This window comes from Pollachius pollachius (genome assembly GCF_949987615.1).
Source record: "Pollachius pollachius genome assembly, chromosome: 8".
NCBI classification, from domain to species: Eukaryota; Metazoa; Chordata; class Actinopteri; order Gadiformes; family Gadidae; genus Pollachius; species Pollachius pollachius.
This window is the reverse complement of record NC_136941.1, coordinates 24,615,427-24,634,769: the sequence shown is the minus strand read 5'-3', so window position 1 is coordinate 24,634,769 and position 19,343 is coordinate 24,615,427. Positions and strand designations below refer to the sequence as shown.

The 19,343-nt window shown below is 47.0% G+C and overlaps 1 protein-coding gene across 3 annotated transcripts in view; it reads right to left on the bottom strand.

Moving 5' to 3' along the window:
* LOC307079312 (SPRY domain-containing protein 3-like) overlaps positions 1 to 19,343 on the bottom strand; it is a 46,266-nt gene that overhangs the window by 23,183 nt on the left and 3,740 nt on the right. For 2 of the 3 annotated variants that reach the window (XM_079741565.1, XM_079741566.1), the window contains exons 4-7: positions 17,395 to 17,519; positions 17,121 to 17,256; positions 16,606 to 16,794; positions 1,159 to 1,308 (exon numbers count right to left, since the gene is read on the bottom strand). In XM_079741565.1, coding sequence (XP_079597691.1) covers positions 1,159 to 1,308; positions 16,606 to 16,794; positions 17,121 to 17,256; positions 17,395 to 17,519 — 600 coding nt within the window. The remainder of the gene's footprint in view (positions 1 to 1,158; positions 1,309 to 16,605; positions 16,795 to 17,120; positions 17,257 to 17,394; positions 17,520 to 19,343) is intronic. The other variant, XM_079741567.1, reaches the window with a different exon arrangement.

The window sequence follows — 19,343 nt, the reverse complement described above, 5'->3', positions numbered from 1 at the left end:
TGTTGTCTATCACTGGAACTCGTACAATGAGTACCAAGTTCCCAACGGAACGATTTGAAATTAATGTGTGTGTGAGGCAGGAATTAGGCCTTCGGGAGTTTTCAGCCCAGGTGAAATTTAAGTTTTGGCAGGGTTGAATTGAGCTGAATGCATACATTCCATCAGTGTTTTTTCTGTATGCGATTCGTCATTTAAGTTAGAAAATATTGATCGATCGATTAGTGTATTGAAGAGCCCAATACCAGAGATCTTTATATTCAGGAAAAAGTTATAGACTAGACGTGACCCTACTGTCTCCTGCATATTGGCAGGGCTACCCTAGCATCTTAGCATGGGCAGATTTCATACGTGATACAGAGCAATGTATTCAAGATGGACATACAACTGCTTGCTGCACAATTCAGGAATGGGCAAAGTTGAATCTTTAATCTTGTTTTATTATTAATAAAGCGGTTAAGTTTTGACCCTGGGAGACATTTCTGGCTGCTTTCCACAGGTCTTGGCAGTGGCTTATATTTCACATTCATAACCGTTTCAAGGCTATACTTGCAGGGCGTACAAAATATAAAATGGTGAAAACAGTAAACAGACCTTGTGAAAGAAGCCATCTATCACCAGGCGTTTCTCCATAAACGTGACTCCGGAATGTCCTCACAAACTAGCCCTGGAGAAGAGCCCTGCTCTCACTGGGCGCACTAGAGAGAGCCTTCGCCCGTCTCCAAACACATGCTTCATAGAAATGGCCTGGACCTTCTCCATCCTTGTCAGCAGTCAGTCTGGCTGCATAACATGTGCATCGATCCCCGTTAAGTTTGTCAATGCCACATGTGCATTCTTTGGAAAAGAGACCGTGGCTCAAATTAGATGTGCTAATATTTTTCTAATTGATTTTTCCCTCATCTCAGGGAGGCACGCCCTTAAGAAAGGACAATGGCTAACGACTCTGCAGCTTTTAGGACTATTCACGCGTTGGCTCCTACGAGTTTAGTTTTTAATTTCAAAGCAAACTCACTGTGTGCAAAATAGGAACCATGAGTCTTGAATATAACCATAGCTTTGTGCCAATAATAGAAAAAGGCTTGGCAAGACTTTTGTTGTTGTCGTAGCTCGAAGTGCCTTGACATCAAACTCCCTGCATGCAGTTCCTAGAAAGCTTACCCTCCTCGCCAGGCCCAAGGCGATGTAGCATTTCTCCCCGGCGTCCACGATCTCCACCTCAAAGTAGTGGCAGTGTGTGGTGAGGGGCAGCCGGGCCTGGGCCAGGCCCACGTCCATGATACTCTTCCCCTTGCCAACATATTCCAGCAGCTGGGGACATAGGGACATTGGGAGCAGAGAGTTAAACCCTCTAGGGTGATGTCTCATGCAATGTTAAAGACACATGGCACTGTGTGAAAGATATTGGGCGCCAGTAGCTCAGGGTGACTGGTAACCAGTTTGCCAGCTCGATCCCCGGCTCCTCCCAGCTGAGTGTCGAGGTTCCCCTGAGCGAGACGCCTCCCCCTGACTGCTCCTGACCAGCTGGCTGTCGCCGTCGGTGTGTGAATATGTGAATGAATGGTTGTAGGTCGCGTTGGATGAAAGCGTCTGCTAAATGACCTAAATGTAACGTAAATTCAATTAAAAACGTATTTGAAAAACCTCAGCAAACACAGGCTGTGATAGCTGTTTTCACTGATTGGCTTATATTACTGTCAGGTGATGAGTTAGATCACATGACATCAGTTTGATCCAATCGATAAACTGCAAACTCATTCGGCTTCATCCGTCATTAGAGGACCTACAGACAGATTGTTTCAACAAGACACCACGACGAAGACATCTCTGTTATATCCTAGCCTACTGGCTGGTTATTCTTTTGGCTTTTAATTAAAACATGAAACTCCCCATCTCCAACAATGGCTGTGTTCCAACACTAGTGATCAAACCTAATTTTGTGTCCACCCAACCAGAAACATGTCCTAGGCAAACAGGCACCCACACAGATTGGCCATTAACAAAGCTAGTCCAAACCTCTCAGCACAGGTTGAGACTGGAGGCTGGGTGAACAGGGAGGAGAGCACTAATGGGCGAGCGTCAATTGAGTAGGTGGGCAGCGTTGGAAGCAACAAATCCTTTGGGCTCAGTGGATTTTCCATGACATGTTAACGCATGTGCATGGATGTGAGAGGATGTGTGTAATGGGGGAGCATTCGGGCCCAGTTTGAAAGGTAAGAAGTACACACAAGGTGGGAGTGGACAAAACTACTTTTTGCTTCCAAAACAAAAGTGTGTGTGTGTGTGTGTGTGTGTGTGTGTGTGTGTCTTACATCTTACTTCAAAAGACAAATAAAGTAACTTTATCAGTCCCTTGAGGTTTCATAAACCTGCTTAGTTATTCCTGTTGCTTGGGGATCAATTGAGGACTATGAAAACACACTTTTTTAACACTAGGATGAGTTGCGATAGGTTGAGTTAGTGATACCCTACACCCAGGCTCACAGCCTCATGGCGCCTCATCCTCACTGCTCTATGAGTACATGATGGATTCATTGTATTGCATTCATGGTATAGTTTGTTATCCTTTTGAATTCTGAAGACTCGATCTGCAGGAGTATATCCGTAATCAGTATTTTGCCTTACACTCTGAAGTCCCTTGTCTGAGAGACCTCAACACAGACATACTGTGGAGGGCCTTGATGCTGAAGACCCTACACAAGGGGAAAGGGGATCAGACTTTATTCTGTGGAGGGCCTTGATGCTGAAGACCCTCCACAAGGGGGAAGGGGATCAGACTTTTTTAGGAGAAGTTATTGGCTATAAAGATTATCAAGCCCACGGACTGCATGATTGGCAGGTGTTTCCCATTGCAAGTTTGCCAGCTACAAAGGAATGCCAAACCTCTCCCCTCAAGGAAGGACTGTGCCGGACTCTCTTCCAGGACCGTGGTCCGGAAAGACTTATGTTGGATTTTCACTCTCCTTGCCCTCACCATTTTCTACAAAACCACTGTTACTTTTGAAGTCACACCCTGGCTCTTGTGGTCTGTTTCAAAACCAAGTAGGCCTCGATTCAATCAAAGGGCCATTTATGGTGGGGAATGCATACATTTTGACTTGTGTGGACTTTCGAGTGGAAACAAGTTAGCACAGGCCTGTTGTAGCCCCTCTACAATGGAGGATGCTTTGACTACCCTGCTCCAGAGCCAAGCTGATCTCCAGGCCGTCCTCAGGGAGTGGTGCCAGAGAACCGCACCCCCTGGCCAGCTGGCGAGAGGCCCGCAGGAGCCCCCCTCAGTTCAGGACTGACTCAACTTTCTACTGAAGATGACGTAGAGGCCTTTCGAAACCCGTAGAGAGAACAGCCTCCCGGGAGAAGCGGCCTGCAGCTACCCCCTCTGAGTGGGGAGTCCCAGAGGGTTTGTCGAGATCCGACGGCTCCGGACGCTGCTAATTATGCTACCCTCAAAGCGACCATCCTCGCCCACTATGGACATACCGTCCACTCATAGGAGGTACCACCCCACTCAGCCTCCCCGGGCCAAGATGGTCAACCTTGCACGCCTGACCCAGAGTTGGGAACGGTCCCCCCCCCATTGATGAGTACTGATGCACCATTGCATAAGGGTATAGTCTCCGGATGCTTAATAGTATGCTGCCTAGACCAGCCCAAATAGTTTAGATGTGCTGGTGGAGCTTTTGGAGAACCACCAGGTGACGTTGTGGAGACGTTGCGTACCAGCAAACCTGGTAAGACCCAAGGGCCAAACAGGTTGATTTGAGGCCCCGTCGGGGGCCTAGTAAAAGGGACTCGCCGGCCAGATGTTGAGAAGGAAAATTGATGTTGACGAGAAGAACTTCGATCAGCCTCTTCCCTATGACAGGATTCTCCCCCTTCCAGCTGTTCTGTGGTCGGAGACCTAGAGGGATGCTCGACATAGGGAGAGAGGCCTGGGAACAGCACCACCCCACAGGTCAGTCATTGAGCATGTGGAACAGATGCAGACCCAAATGGCTACGGTCTGGCCCATCTTTTGGCACCATTAGTAGAAAGCGCAGGAGGCACAGTTATATAAAAGAGGTGCCCAGGTCAGCGAATTCCTTGGCACCTCTGTTTTTTTATTTAAGTTTCAGAAAATATACCGCATAAACATTTTTAAGAAATGCCTAGAACCTGTGCATCCCCAATTGCCAGTCCGTTAACATAACTCCTCAGATCACTGAAGTCTCAATTGGTCACCGGCTTTCACTAAACCAGAGGCAGGACCTCAAAGAACTTCTGAACAGGGGGGCCACACCGTTAGTCCGCCTTCGGCCATACCTAATCCCTGGGTTTCGTGGCAGCTCAATCAGGGAGGAGGTGAGGATGATACTGGAACTCGGATCGATGGGGGAATCTCAAGGCTTGGTCCAGCCACATTGTCATCGTCCCAAAACCTGATGGTACCCTAAGGTTTTGTAACTTCAGGACGCAAACCCCATGCCCCTTGTTGATGAACTAAGCGACTAGGAACAGCACAATTTATCAGCCCGTATGTCCTGACCTGAAGTTATTGGAATGTTCCCCTTTACGAAACAGGCCAAGGAGAAGACAGCGTTTTCAACCTCAGATGGACTATACCACCACTTAGTCCTGCCCTTTGGAGTACATGAAGCGCCCCCTACAGCCCAGCAGATGATGGACGTATTCCTGCGACCCCAACAAGAGCACGCTGGAGCCTAGCTGGATGTCATCGTCATCCATAGACTGGACCTCCCATCTGGAGCGGTAAGAGGCTGTCAGCGGGGCCCTACGCAGAGAAGGATTGAAAGCCAATCCAAATAAAAATGCAAGTTGGGGGTTGAAGACACCGAATATCTGGGATACGTCATCGGGAGAGGGAATGTCAAGCCACATCAGAGCAAGGTGGAACATATCACCGCCTGGCCCTTGTCCTACTGCAAAGAAACATTTAAAATCTTTCCGGGGTTCGGTTTGCTATGACCAGAAATGCCCCCCCTCTGTTTGTTTCCAGTGCAGATTTTCAACGGCTCTGTTCTCCAAACAGACGCCTCAGAGATGGGGCTGGGGGCGGTCCTGTTACTTCTACCACCACTGCATAGACCCTCTGTACATATTATTTATTTTATTTGTGTTTTTAAACATCTGGAACAATGTCCCCCTACCATCAGATCAACCGTCTGCTGATTGCTATATGAAACGGGTCAAAAACCAACTGTTATAGGATTGCCCGGCGGCTGAATGCTTACTTTGTTATGCTTACTTTGTGTCTCATGTGCGATAAGTTTGTTTGTACTTCTTTCTTTAATGGATTCTTTTATTCTGTGTTTTCCTTTGTTTTCTGTATCTTTGCTGATGTAACGCACTTTGTTACCTGTAAAAAAAAAAAGGGTTTAAGTGCTGTAGAAGAAATTCTTACTTAAACCACATCGTAAAAAAAATTGTGATATTGTACCTACATTTTTAATACATTTTTAGTACTGTGAGGCCTGTGCCGATCAGTCCCTGATTAGAAGCACAGGATTCAAACTGCAGTAAGCAGGTACTAAACATGTACAAGCACTATACAGTGGGCTTTTTAAATATATATATATATAAGATAAACAGGCCTGTATCTCTCAAAGATCTCTCAAACTCAATGGTAAGCAGGGGTTCTCCATCCGTTGGTCTCCCCATTATTGGTCTGATATTATGCTTGTACCTGGAGGTTAAACGACTCCACACCTAGATTACAGGTGCTCCAGATAAACACTCATAATCCCCGGGTTAGAAAACAAAACCGAGACATCTTTTGTTAACTGCTATCCTCTTTAGTGTGGTTCCTCCTCCGCCCTTCGCGGTCGTGTCCAGACACCTCCCTCCTGATCATCAAGGAGGGGCGGGGGAAGCGGTTTCATTGTGAGGACCATCACTCACACCTTCTCTCTGCTCCCGTACCGCTGAGTAATGGAGAGAGGGAGGGTGTGAGGGGTGAAAGAGAGCGAGGGAGACGTAGCCTTGGGCTAAGCACGCCTCACTTGGATGCTGACAGACCCAGGTCTCCACGCCTGTTGTTCTGCTACTAGCTGTCACCCTCCTCCTCCCCCCTTCTCACTGTCCTCTCCTTCCACCTTCTCCTTCCCCCCCCCCCCCCCCCCCCCTCACTGTCTTCTTCCTCCTCCTCGTGTGTGCAGGGCCATGTTTTGTTGACCCGCTGCCGGGGCAACCCGTGTTAACGCCCAGAGAAAAAGGTCCAGTTTCCTGTCTTGCCTAATGGGGGAGCATTAGAAAGGTGAACCTTCAGAGAGCTCTGATGTGGTGTTCCAGACGCGCCCGGGTCCCGTCTCCCTGCAGCGCTGCCACTGGGCCTTCTTAGTTTGGTGTTATTGTAAACGCCTTATTGTTATAAGGCCATTAACCCTTTCAATTGAATAGCTCTTCCTGTATCGTTAACAGATCTATAAATGAATCAAATTGTTTTTACTATTGGTTTTTAAATGTCATAATTAAGTAAAGTCTAAATTAAAGGGTTATATAGACTGCACAGTTTACAACAATGCATTAACCTGCTCTTTCAAATCAATTAAACTATTTACATAAGAAACAATGATTCAAGTTATTCTGGAAATATTGGAGCCGGTTTTGGCCCCACGACAGGAGCTTGGATTCCCTGTTCTGATGCAGGTCTCACTGGAGTGATATCAACTTTTCCGGTGGTTTTATCTGCAACTTGAGAGCAGGAAGAATTTTTGATTGACTGAAACAAATGTATAAAAAAAGCTCTAATGCTGCATCGAGGTAGAATGCTCCCTCTGTAGTAAACAAAAACCTGAAAGATCACGTTTGCACCAAGGCATCTACAAGAGATACCTAGGAAACTTACTCTAAATAAAATACACCTTTCTTGTCTTGGAAAAAACAGCACATTGCCCCTTGCTATAGTCATAAATTACCTTAAAATCATAACAAAGCATTACAACCCAGTAATACTTATGAGTAATATTATCCCTGGTACACACCACTCCCTTGCATGTGGCTTTCTTGGTGATCTCAAATATATCAGCAGAGGCCAACAGATCTTTTTGTTTAGTTAGGTTTTTTGTATTCAATACCTACACATTAGTCACACCCAACATCGCAGTTGGCATGCAATATGGGAGTCTCTTGTTGCGGGGTTGTCCTTGTTCAAACTACGGTAAGGAGTTACCCTAGTTTGGCACATGATTGTCAAAAAACAACCATGTGCCAACACAATATGTAAACCAAAGCATAGCCTGTCATTATGACGGCAACAGCTAATACATGAGGTTAGGTTAGGTGAACCCATAGGTACAATTAAAAGACAAGTTGATATTAGGCTAGGTGCAATTAGCATGCCTTACAGCCACATCCCTGCCTGTGTCCCAACAACTCTGCATTTAAAAAGTGTCTGGAGGAAAAATGGCTACCCTTTTCCCTCCCTTTACAGGCGGTTGATTATGAAGACGCTGTAAATGGCAAGCATTCTAATTACTTCAAAGATTTGCGTCAAACGGCGGCCGCAGTCCGCACCTGGCCGGCCGCAGACCGCACCTGGCCGGCCACAGACCGCACCTGGCCGGCCGCAGGCCGCACCTGGCCGGCCGCAGGCCGCACCTGGCCGGCCGCAAACTGCACCTGGCCGACCGCCCTCACTGACTGTCATCCCACACAGGGAATGGGGGATTTAACTACATATGTCTGGCCCCTTGATAAACCTATTCACCGGTTATATGGAAACAACTAACAATGTCTGGCCCCTTGATAAACCTATTCACCGGTTATATGGAAACAACTAACTATGTCTGGCCCTGATAAACCTATTTACCGGTTATATGGAAACAACTAACTATGTCTGGCCCCTTGATAAACCTATTCACCGGTTATATGGAAACAACTAACTATGTCTGGCCCTGATAAACCTATTCACCGATTATGTGGATACAACTAACTAGTCCAGTGCCGTATTTGCAAAGTAAACACAATTAACATACCAGTAACGATTACAAATACTACTGTAGCAGAGTAAAACCTATTGCATTCGAATAATATAAAATCCACAGCAGTAGAAATATTACTATATTAATCAAGGCAATGTAGAAATGTCAAAAGGGCACTGATCGGTTCCCTCACTGTGATCAAGTGCTTGGTAATTGGTTGTAGTAATTACACCAACAGTGTAATCAGTGCTCTCATACTGAAGGATTTAAGAGGTGTCTTACCCTGGTGTGTGGCTCGGCTGCTACCACTGACGTCTTTGAAAGGGTTCAAAGACATTAACAAATAAATGATGACATTATCATTGAGGACCAGATTGGTCCAGTGAGAGGTTGCCATTAAAAGATGTCAGGGAGTGCTAAATGTATCAAGAAGAGTTCAAATTGCATTCTATTTTGTTGTGCAATAATGTGCAAGCTACAACAGCTGCAGTGTTAAGGAGAAAACACAGTTCTGGGATGCTTATCATAGAGTACATTTGGAAAAGGAAGAACTTATGTCCATTTTAAAACAATGCCATCTCGACTCGAGAAGGCATTACAGTCCTCAAATGAAGGTACACATATTAAGGATACAAAAGAGTGCCCTGCTCAAGCTCAACATGTATTAAAAAGTATGATTTGGCTCTAAAACACATGACTATTCCACAAGAGTAATGTCCATTATATCTCCAACATTTTCTATGAGATAAGTATTATAACCTATTCCTCAACACTTCAAAAATTGTGGACTAAAATAACAGTTTGGTTATTTCTTGATACAAATGAAATTTGTCTCTCACTTCATATGTGCTTCCTCTGGGACGGACCTGAACAAAATTATTCTGTCCTCTTCAATGTGAATGAAGCCTGCAGCAGAAGATTCCCCACTAATGTGTGCTTGTGAGGCATACCTCCCAAAGCAATAGGTGATGATAGCTGCTAGCAGAGAGGATGCTTCTAAACACACAAATCTGTCAGTGGTTTCTGACAGACTCTCACTGTGACGCAGCCGTTGCCTGTGCAAGAAAACTCGGAGTCAAGGGCAACTCCAAGAACAGAGGGAACACAAATAGGAGAGCTGCGAGGGGAAACTGATGACGTAGGTCTTGCAGAACAGCAAAAGCACTTCTCAAACTGGCGTGTACTTCGACTGTAACAGGCAAACAACTTCCAGTGGTTTCCTGTTGCGGGCGCTTGCAAATTGAGTTTTTCCTTCCCTCAGCCTAAGCTGAGGGAAGCAATTAACAAACAATTACGCAATAAACCTTCTGCCTTTAAAACATGGAGACATCACATTTTCAAAACTAGGACTGGCTGTCAGAAGACAAACGGCCGAAGCTGAAACCTATTCCCCGTTGTCTAAACGCCGGGCCAGTTCTATCCAGCTAGCCTCCCAGTCATCCTGGCGGGGTCAGTCCTAACACACATGCCTAAAGGTGAGTCACCCTGGCTTCCTCCTTCTCACGCTGCTCAGTTCCTACAGCCCAAAACAACCGGAATACTGTCCCCAGCAGGACAGGCTGCTGGGGCCCTTAGAGGGACAGGCTGCTGGGGCCCCAGCAGGACAGGCTGCTGGGACCTTAGAGGGACAGGCTGCTGGGGCCCCAGCAGGACAGGCTGCTGGGACCTTAGAGGGACAGGCTGCTGGGGCCCTTAGAGGGACAGGCTGCTGGGGCCCCTAGAGGGACAGGCTGCTGGGGCCCTTAGAGGGACAGGCTGCTGGGGCCCCAGCAGGACAGGCTGCTGGGACCTTAGAGGGACAGGCTGCTGGGGCCCCTAGAGGGACAGGCTGCTGGGGCCCTTAGAGGGACAGGCTGCTGGGGCCCTTAGAGGGACAGGCTGCTGGGGCCCCAGCAGGACAGGCTGCTGGGGCCCCTAGCAGGACAGGCTGCTGGGACCTTAGAGGGACAGGCTGCTGGGGCCCCTAGCAGGCCAGGCTGCTGGGGCCCCTAGCAGGCCAGGCTGCTGGGGCCCCTAGCAGGCCAGGCTGCTGGGGACCACGTGCATGGTAAAAGGCTAACTTATCATAGTTAGCGTCCTATTGATGACATGGTTCGATTGAGCTTTTCTTTGACTCATCCTTTCATTAGGGAAATAATAAGTACCAGTAAATACCAAGTTATAAATGCCAGAAATAATGTATTAGAATGACTTGAAGTCGACCTGGTCAAAGGCCCAGTCAAAAGAGTCCAAACCGGGGCCTTTATGAATCATTGGATAGCCCTTATTACCGGAGGAGACAGGTGGAGGAGTGGTGATGAGGCTCCCAGGGGATAGTGTTTCTACATGATACTTTCTACACACTCAGTGCATGCTGCCAGGTTGATATCCAACCTTTTTTTTTTTTACCAAAAAATAAATAAAATCAATATATGTATTTTCTTTTTATAATCGATTTTCTTTAAAAAAAAAAATCATCCTAAACCATTAATTCCAATTACGATACAAAAAATCAATTAATCGCCCAGCTCTAGGTAGGACAGGAGCGCCCAAGAGAGACTCAAGACTTAACTGTTCAGAGTTCACCTAGACTCTGCATAGCCACCCCCTCCCACGCCCCCTGCTCATTGTAAGTCGTACTTAGTTATAGTACTTAGATTTGTAGCATCTTATCCTAGCTATCTTTGTTGTATACAGGGAATGGGTTACCCTAGTGATTGTGCTTTGAACATCCTTACTGTACCGACAGAGATAAGTTGATTCACCTTCTTCTGACAAATGTTCTTATTGTGGGTCACTTGGATAAAAGTGGCTAAATGCCCCTTAAATGTAAGATAGATGTGCACAGCTAGGGAGTGAGCTGGGGGAACTGATAAGAGAGAGGTGCCCTCGCCCGCCTGCCCATTCACTCATCCGCAACTGAGGGGATTAGGTTGGCAGGAAAAGCTACTGCCACGGCAACCGACTGCAGACGATCACTGAGAGGTGTTCGCTCTGAGCCGCACGTATGCAGTGGAGGGCCAGCAGCCAGTCCCCTAATCCAACCGGCTATTCAACTGAAACAGCAGTGGGTTACACGGACGTGACATGGTCCGGGGACTAGGGTGGATGGGAAAACATGCACTAAAGCCTTATCAATCTCAAGCACCTGCGTGCCAAGAGTTTATTGTGAGAGGGCCTTAAAGCTTACAAAAATTCATATTACTTTATCAACAATGCTAATAATTCAAAATTAGTAGTTTAGTTGCAGTGTGAGCTACACGTTTGTTTTTTTGTTATTTTTTAATTCCCATCATATGAACTGCCATACGAACGCTTTGCACGTGTGTCGGAAAATTCACACCCCGAGAAGTTGTAAAAATTGCACAGTCGTAAGAGCCACTCATGTGGAGCTATCCAAACCATTGAGGCCGTGTCGGCCTAGAATGTGATGGAGAACATTAGACTGGATGGGACGGATGACAGCTGGGATCTGATGGCCACTGATCTCAACAGTGTGGCTGCCGCCTGCAGTGTCAACTGTTGAGGAAAGCAAAGCCATAGCTCAAACAAGTCACTACCGTGGTGCTCAAAGCCTTAGCTCAAACAAGTCACTACCGTGATGCTCAAAGCCGTAGCTCAAACAAGTCACTACCCTTGTGCCCAATGCATTCTGCGGCTTTGAGGTTCATCCACATTAAAAGCATACCAGTCTGAAAAGTCTTTTATCTTGCCGCAATCTTGCCCTCTCCTTATTTCTCTTTCGTCAAACCACCAATAAAGACTTTCATCAGGAACGGTTATTATCCATACTTCATCAAATAGCAACACATAAAAAGAACCCAATGTTTGGCCCGAACACTCCAATCTAATTGTGTTAGGTGAAAACAGGGAGTAGACCTCTATGGCAACGGATGTATACATCCACAACTCCTGGAAGACCTCACGCCTCAGGTGAGAGCTCCATATGAAAGAGTGTGTGTGTGTGTGTGTGTGTGTGTGTGTGTGTGTGTGTGTGTGTGTGTGTGTGTGTGTGTGTGTGTGTGTGTGTGTGTGTGTGTGTATGTGTAGCAGAAAGAAGAGCAGAGAAGAGATGACAGAGAGAGGCGAGGAGAGGACAGAACAGAGAGGACAGGACTGCAGATAGCCAACAGACCAAGAATACATTTATGTCTTTGTTGAAACCCAACCCTGTAATTATTTTAAAAGATAAGCTGACAAAGGCACTCTTCTAAAAGGTCCCATGACATGCTACTTTATGGATGCTTTAATATAGATATTAGTGGGCCCCTAACACAGTATTTGAAGACGTTCCTGAAATTCAGCCGTGGTGCAGAATTACAGCCACTATGAGCCAGTCGCACATTGAGATTTCCCCAAATGCGCCGTTTTGGTGTCTGTAGCTTTAATGCAAATGAGGAGAAGAGAGGAGGGTCAAGGAGGAGGGTGGGGGTGTGGCCCTGAGCAGCTTGCAGCCACGGTACCAAGCGCTCTGTTTACAGTGGTGTATGGCGAGGCGCACACAGCCTTTGGCCGTGTTCTCTTAATATTCCAGAGCACTCCGGGTGCTCCGGCGGGAGTCCTGGAGCTCTATATCTAAATAATATCATATTATACATAGATATCTATATCATATAATATATATATAATCACGGCCAAAAGCTGTGTGCGCCTCCAGACAATATTATGAATCTCAAACGACTGCGTCGGGTTCTCCGACGTCTCTGGTTCTTCCACGTCCACATCAATCTGAAGTAGACTGAACCACGACATGACGGAGAAAGGGATTGTTGGCCGCGGTTGTCTCCCGCCGGAGCCTCGCTGCCGAGGGACCACCGCCTCGGCAGCGGGCAGCGCCCAGGCGGTGGTCCCTCGGCAGCGGGAAGCGGGAGACAACCGCGGGCAACAATCCCTTTCTCCTCCATGTCGTGGTTCATGTACTTCAGGGAGTCAAAGCCAAAGCTCCTTTCCCCCCAATACCTTCTCGACCATGGCTGAGATAACCCCAACTATGAGTCTCGTTGTGGCAATACTAGAGACGAGAGTCCGAGGTGTTATGCGCCATAACACCAACAGGAGGTAATCCAAATAACAAAGAAGTGTACAACACTTGCATTACAGTCCAGGAGCTCTATATCTAAATAATATATAGATATCTAAATCATATAATACATACTATCACGGCCAAAAGCTGTGTGCGCCTCCAGACGATATTATGAATTAACGACTGCGTCGGGCTCTCCGACGTCTCTGGTTCTTCCACTTCCACATCAATCTGAAGTAGACTGAACTGCACGCCGCCGGGCGGTGGTGCCTCGCGGCAGCGAACAGCATGTCGCAGTTCATGTACTTCAGGGAGTTATGGCCAAAGTTCCTTTCCCCCAATTCCTTCTCAACAAATAGCTGAGATAACCCCAACTACAGTCTCGGTGTGGAAATAACAGAGACGTTAAAGAACCGACGTGTTATGCGCCATAACACCAACAGCGGAACGGTTATCCAAATAACAAAGAAGTGTACACTTCTTTACAGTGTGTGTAATCACACACACACACACAGACACATGTGGCGCTCGCACGGTCGTAGCTCATTGTCTCATTGGCAGGCCAAAGTCTGAAAGGGAAAGGGGAGGTAGCTTGGCCCCTTATGACGACATATGGGGCCACATTCCAAATCAGCGCGCCTGAGCTTCCATTTTTTTTTAAAAGGCGAGCAGGATACCTAGTGCTCGTTATACACCGAACGCAAGTTTTAGCCACTGGGGGACGATAGGCATGCTAGAGGAACTCATATTAATGGTAGAAAAGATTTTCATGCCAGGGGACCTTTAAAGTAAAAAATGCTTTAATAAATAGGCTAACTCATAATAGAATTCTTAAAAAGTTGCCAACATGTTTCGGCCATTGTAGGCCTTCATCCGAGAGACTTCACCTGTAATTATTTACTGACCCAAAACAATTGAAGTCAAGATTATAAGTCTACTTTCTGAGCCCAAAATCATTAAATATGAATCCTGGATAAACAATCTTGACCCTCCAAAACTGGCCCCCGCATCGGTCCTTCGTGACTTTGATTTTGAAATCGTGTCAACTGCCCCAGATCCGGCACTGCTGGTCGAACATCGTGTCCTCACTCAGAGGACCACGTGGAGGGGGGGGGGGGGGGGGGGGGGGATTCTTGGCTAGATGGCGAGGGAGAGGAACTTCAAACCCTTAAAAGCTCCTCGCCCGCTGAGCGGCCAACCGAGCCAGGCCTTCCAGCTGTGAAAGCCTCCGACCACATGAGAGAGGGGGGGCACAGAGTGCTTGGGAGTCCCGTTACTCCCCGTATTGAATTTTTACAACCTGGTGCGCTGCCAGGATGCTGGCTCAACGGGCACGCTCCGGGAAATGACAGAGAAAGAGAGCCAGCTTAAGTTGTGTTATCCTTTTCACCCGCAGCCCTCTGCTTTTATGACCAAAGCCTGCTCTAACAAAGGATAGTGTGTTCACGTGTTTCACATGTTCAAAGTGCTTGTGCCCAGGGGAATGATCACGTCTCTCACACAACCTCGGTACGCAGCAAATGAACACGACTTTACCGTTTCAATAAGACTCCAAAGGCTAACAATAGCTAAAGAGTTAGGCTCCCAATAGCTAAAGAGTTAGACTGACAAAAGCTAAAGAGTTAGGCTACCACTAACTAAAGAGTAAGGCTTACAAACCTAAGAAGTTAGACTGAAATTCGCTAAAGAGTTAGACTGACAATAGCTAGAGAGTTAGGCTTCCAATAGCTTAAAAGAGAAATCCGGTGTAAAATGTATCTGGGATATGTTTAGTATGATAACGAGTTGGAATGTTCATGTGGGAGCATAACAGCGCATATAGACACACTTCAAGTTGGCTGTTTTTAGCCGATTCTACCAAAACGCTATAAACTTGGAACGATGGGGGCATGTGTTATGGTACACTGACAAAAGCTAAAGAGTTGGGCTTCCACTAACTAAAGAGTTAATGGAAGAGTTACAGGATGGGAAAGCAATTTAACACCCATGATGTGCACACTGAACTCACTCCTGATTTATAGCGAAGAAAGTCCTTCTCTTTCTGATTATACCAAGAGCATAAATGCTGCCTTTGACTCTGAATAAACTGTTTGTGATGTTTTAATGCTGAGGATTAAACAGAATCATAAAGCAACCAATTCTTATGTCGTTTTGCTCCGATTCTACTTCAAAATATTTGTACAAACTCAATGGTATAGTAAAGTAAAACTCTACAGCAATCAAATCTTTTTCCCAAAAATAGGGTTGAATGAGAATAACTCGGCCAGGCAGTTGGCTCAGAGACCTGACCCCGGTTTTCGAGGAACAGTACATATAAAGCTCCTGGCAACCATGAATACGAGCTTGGAACAGACAAAGTAGCACTCCTTCAAATCCTTTGCCACGATAAATACAAGAAACACATCAAGAAGAATGCAGTCTGCATCCAGCAAAGAATAGAACTCTTACTGTGAATGCACACAAACTCAACGAGAAATGACCAGTAGAACCCTTACTGTGAATACACACAAACTCAATGAGAAATGACCAATAGAACCCTTACTGTGTGAATACACACAAACTCAATGAGAAATGACCAATAGAACTCTTACTGTGAATACACACAAACTCAATGAGAAATGACCAATATAACTCTTACTGTGAATACACACAAACTCAATGAGAAATGACCAATATAACTCTTACTGTGAATACACACAAACTCAATGCAGAGATGAGACGCAGATAGATGAGAATGTTCCGCCGGCTCAGCAGGCGGTGTGGATGTCTGACCTGATTCTACTCACACCAACACCCTGCTTCACTGGATGTCTGACCTGATTCTACTCACACCGACGCCCTGCTTCACTGGATGTCTGACCTGATTCTACTCACACCGACGCCCTGCTTCACTGGATGTCTGACCTGATTCTACTCACACCGACGCCCTGCTTCACTGGATGTCTGACCTGATTCTACTCACACCACCGCCCTGCTTCACTGGATGTCTGACCTGATTCTACTCACACCGACGCCCTGCTTCACTGGATGTCTGACCTGATTCTACTCACACCGACGCCCTGCTTCACTGGATGTCTGACCTGATTCTACTCACACCGACGCCCTGCTTCACTGGATGTCTGACCTGAATCTACTCACACCAACGCCCTGCTTCACTGGATGTCTGACCTGATTCTACTCACACCACCGCCCTGCTTCACTGGATGTCTGACCTGATTCTACTCAAACCACCGCCCTGCTTCACTGGATGTCTGACCTGATTCTACTCACACCACCGCCCTGCTTCACTGGATGTCTGACCTGATTCTACTCACTCCAACGCCCTGCTTCATTGGAAGTCTGACCTGGTTCTACTCACGCTAACAATGCAGATTCCTCATTCGCCCAAGTTGAAATATTTGAACTATCCCGCGAATTTCACTTCATGCTGAATCACTCGCACGAAAAGAGTTAGGGTTCACGCGAGCAACCTCGCGAGCAACGCCAGCAGATTTTTCTCTCCACTGTTGCTGTGAACACACCTTTACCAAAGGGCCATTGAATATTTTATGTCAACAACCTACTCAAAAGCTAATAAGTTCAGGAAACAACCTGAAAACCAGGTAGGCGATACTTTGGCTTTCTGAACCAAGTGAAAGGCCTTAGGGGCAGTCCTGGGACAAGGGTCGCTGGGGCTGTCCTACTTACCGTGCCACTGGCCCGGACATCAAAGAGACGCCCCCAGTCGTCCTCGTGGCTGTCCACCATCATCATGCTCTCGTCCTCCTCCAGTAGCCACTGAGCCTGCAGGTCCACCCGGGCCACCTCTCCCAGGGAGTGCATGCCCACAGCGGGGAATAGGCCCTCCGTGGTCCCCGGGACCTCGGCCGAACCCACCTGAGGAGGACAGACAGCCGCAGGTAAGGAGCTCACACTGGAGACCAACGTGAATAAAGACTAAAAGTCCTTCGCTGTGTAGGATCTTACCCTAGCTATCTTTGTTGTGTACAGGGAATGGGATAACCTAACGATTGTAGGTGCTTGGCACTTATTTCTATGAACATCCCTACTACACCCGACAGCGATATATTGTTGTTTCTCTCTCCTCAGACCAATGTACTTGAAAGCGTCTGATAAATGCCCTAAATGCAAACGTATGGTGGCTTTTCACAGTCAACGCCCGCCCCACACTCTATTGATTATGTGTGTCCTGATGAACTGACCTCTCTGCCATTTTTGGTGAAAAAGACGGTAGTAATTCCCGCTGCTGGGTTCTCGGAGTGTATTCCACAGCCGATGCGGTCGCCACGGACACATTGAGGTCCAAACTGCTGCCCCAGCGGGTTGCCATTGTAAAGCCTGGAACGAGGAGGAGGGGGGGGTACAACAGTAACTATCCTCTAATCCTAATGAGCAGTGATTATTATCTACTGATCATCTACCAGCACCACACACAGCCACCAATCGGGCACGCTCCTTAGCTGGGCTTTGACTCACTTGCCATTGACAGCATGATAGGCGACAGAGTATGGTAGCCAGCCCGGCTGGTGGTCCAGTCGGTAGAAGCGCGGCACCAGGCCCACAGCGATGGTCCCTCGGAGCCCCGTGTCCACTATCGTCACCTTCAGTTCACAAACAAGGGTTTCAGCTGGGTTAGGCCTACTGGAAATTAAAGAGAACCAAAACAACATGGGAAAGGAAGCACAGCTGCACTTCCTTTGAAAGGTAGACAGCTGAACCGTCGCCATTCTCCCAAGTCGGGGCTAAAAAGCCTATGTCAAAATAAAGCTAGAAGGTGCGATGCCATAAGAGAGCAGTCTCGTTCTTGTGTGTGCGTGTGCGTGCGTCCATTAGTTCTGGTGTCCTGTCTCTTTTGTTTTAAATTTACTTCTTCCAGCGTCTGCCTCAGGCTCAATTCCTCCTGCCAGCACAGGTGGTTACAGTCTTAGATATCAGTCTGGAGTCACAAGGCTTGAGGACCCAAAGCCTCCCTCTCTACTCCTGCAGCCTTCCGCCCCCCTGTCAGGAGGCTCGCGCTCCACCTTGACAGTCCAAAATCTTATTTTGGACACTTGGTGATCCATGGGCAGCAAACAGACCAACAGACCGGGAGACTAGCATGATTCATTGATGGGGAGTTGCAACATCTCCGAAGAGTTATGGTATGAGGATGACTGAGACTGGAGAATAGTTCAAGTGTGACCATTGAGGACCTGTCTAGGAACGCAGAGAAAGGAAATTCTTCTCAAATAAATCTGCTGAAATGAGCGAAACGCTGCAGATGTTCAGAGTCCGTCTGGGCCGAGATGGACGAGGATGAGGCGCGTGAGATCAGGACCGAATGGAATCCGTAGCAGAAGCACTGTGAGGGACGCGAGGACACCACTGAAGCATAATCCAAGGGGAGCCTGACCTTTATCGGAATAAAACCACCGCACGCCATCCAGATATCTTGGAAGTGCGCAGCGTGTGCGTCATAGCGACAGACACGTTGCATAAAAACGATGGGCTCTTCAAATGTTCATCCTAAACTCCCATCTTTTAAATGTCAAGCACAACTAATCCAGTTTCAAACACCCACTACGTCTTGAGTGGGACTCTCATTTCAAAACGTGTTGATTTTGTGACTGCGTCTTATGGCTAATGCAAGAAATGTCCCCCCTGTAATCATTGAAATAAAACTTTTACTTAAATATTTTTTCAAAAAATATTTATATGACTGAACCTTAAAATCTCATTTCTATTATGTGATTCTATTTTCTTGTAGCCTAGACAGCCTAGAGTTCCACTATGCTACATCGAACAAGATCCACTGAAACAGTATAGACTGTATAGACCGAATGTTAGTTAAAAAACAAACCAACAGGGAAGCAGTTCACCAAACAAGCCTTACCTGCTATGGGTCTGACTTTCATTATGAACAAGCCAGGCGCTTGGCTCCAGCCTCATGAATACCTCGACACTCCCCTAGCCCCTGATTCAATGACCCTAGCAGGTCTTCCTTTGCTTCCCTAAAAGCACGTTTTGCCGTGTCGATAGTCCATCCTGAGACACGGGGGTGCATCCGCCTTATTGAATCATTTGCTAATCCTCTGTCCCGCTGCATGCCTGCTGAACAACATGAGTTGGAGTCATCTTCGGACCAAGAGACCAAATCAAACCCATAACCGGATCCTCGTCCCGGTGCAGAAGCACCTGCTCTTTGAATTAGGTCTGCAAAGGGGGTGGAGGGTTGGCTTTGGGGGTCCACTTTGAATGTCTTTCAGAACAACAGGGCTGGAGGGCTTCAACTTGCCAAACTAATTGAAAAGCCATCCTGGAAATAAGTCTGGATGATGGCAGCACACAGAAGCAGAGTCTATAACATGATGCTCTGCTCTGCCGCCACCTCAGATACACAGCAAACATTTTGATCAAATGAATTATCACGGAAATTTCACATGCAA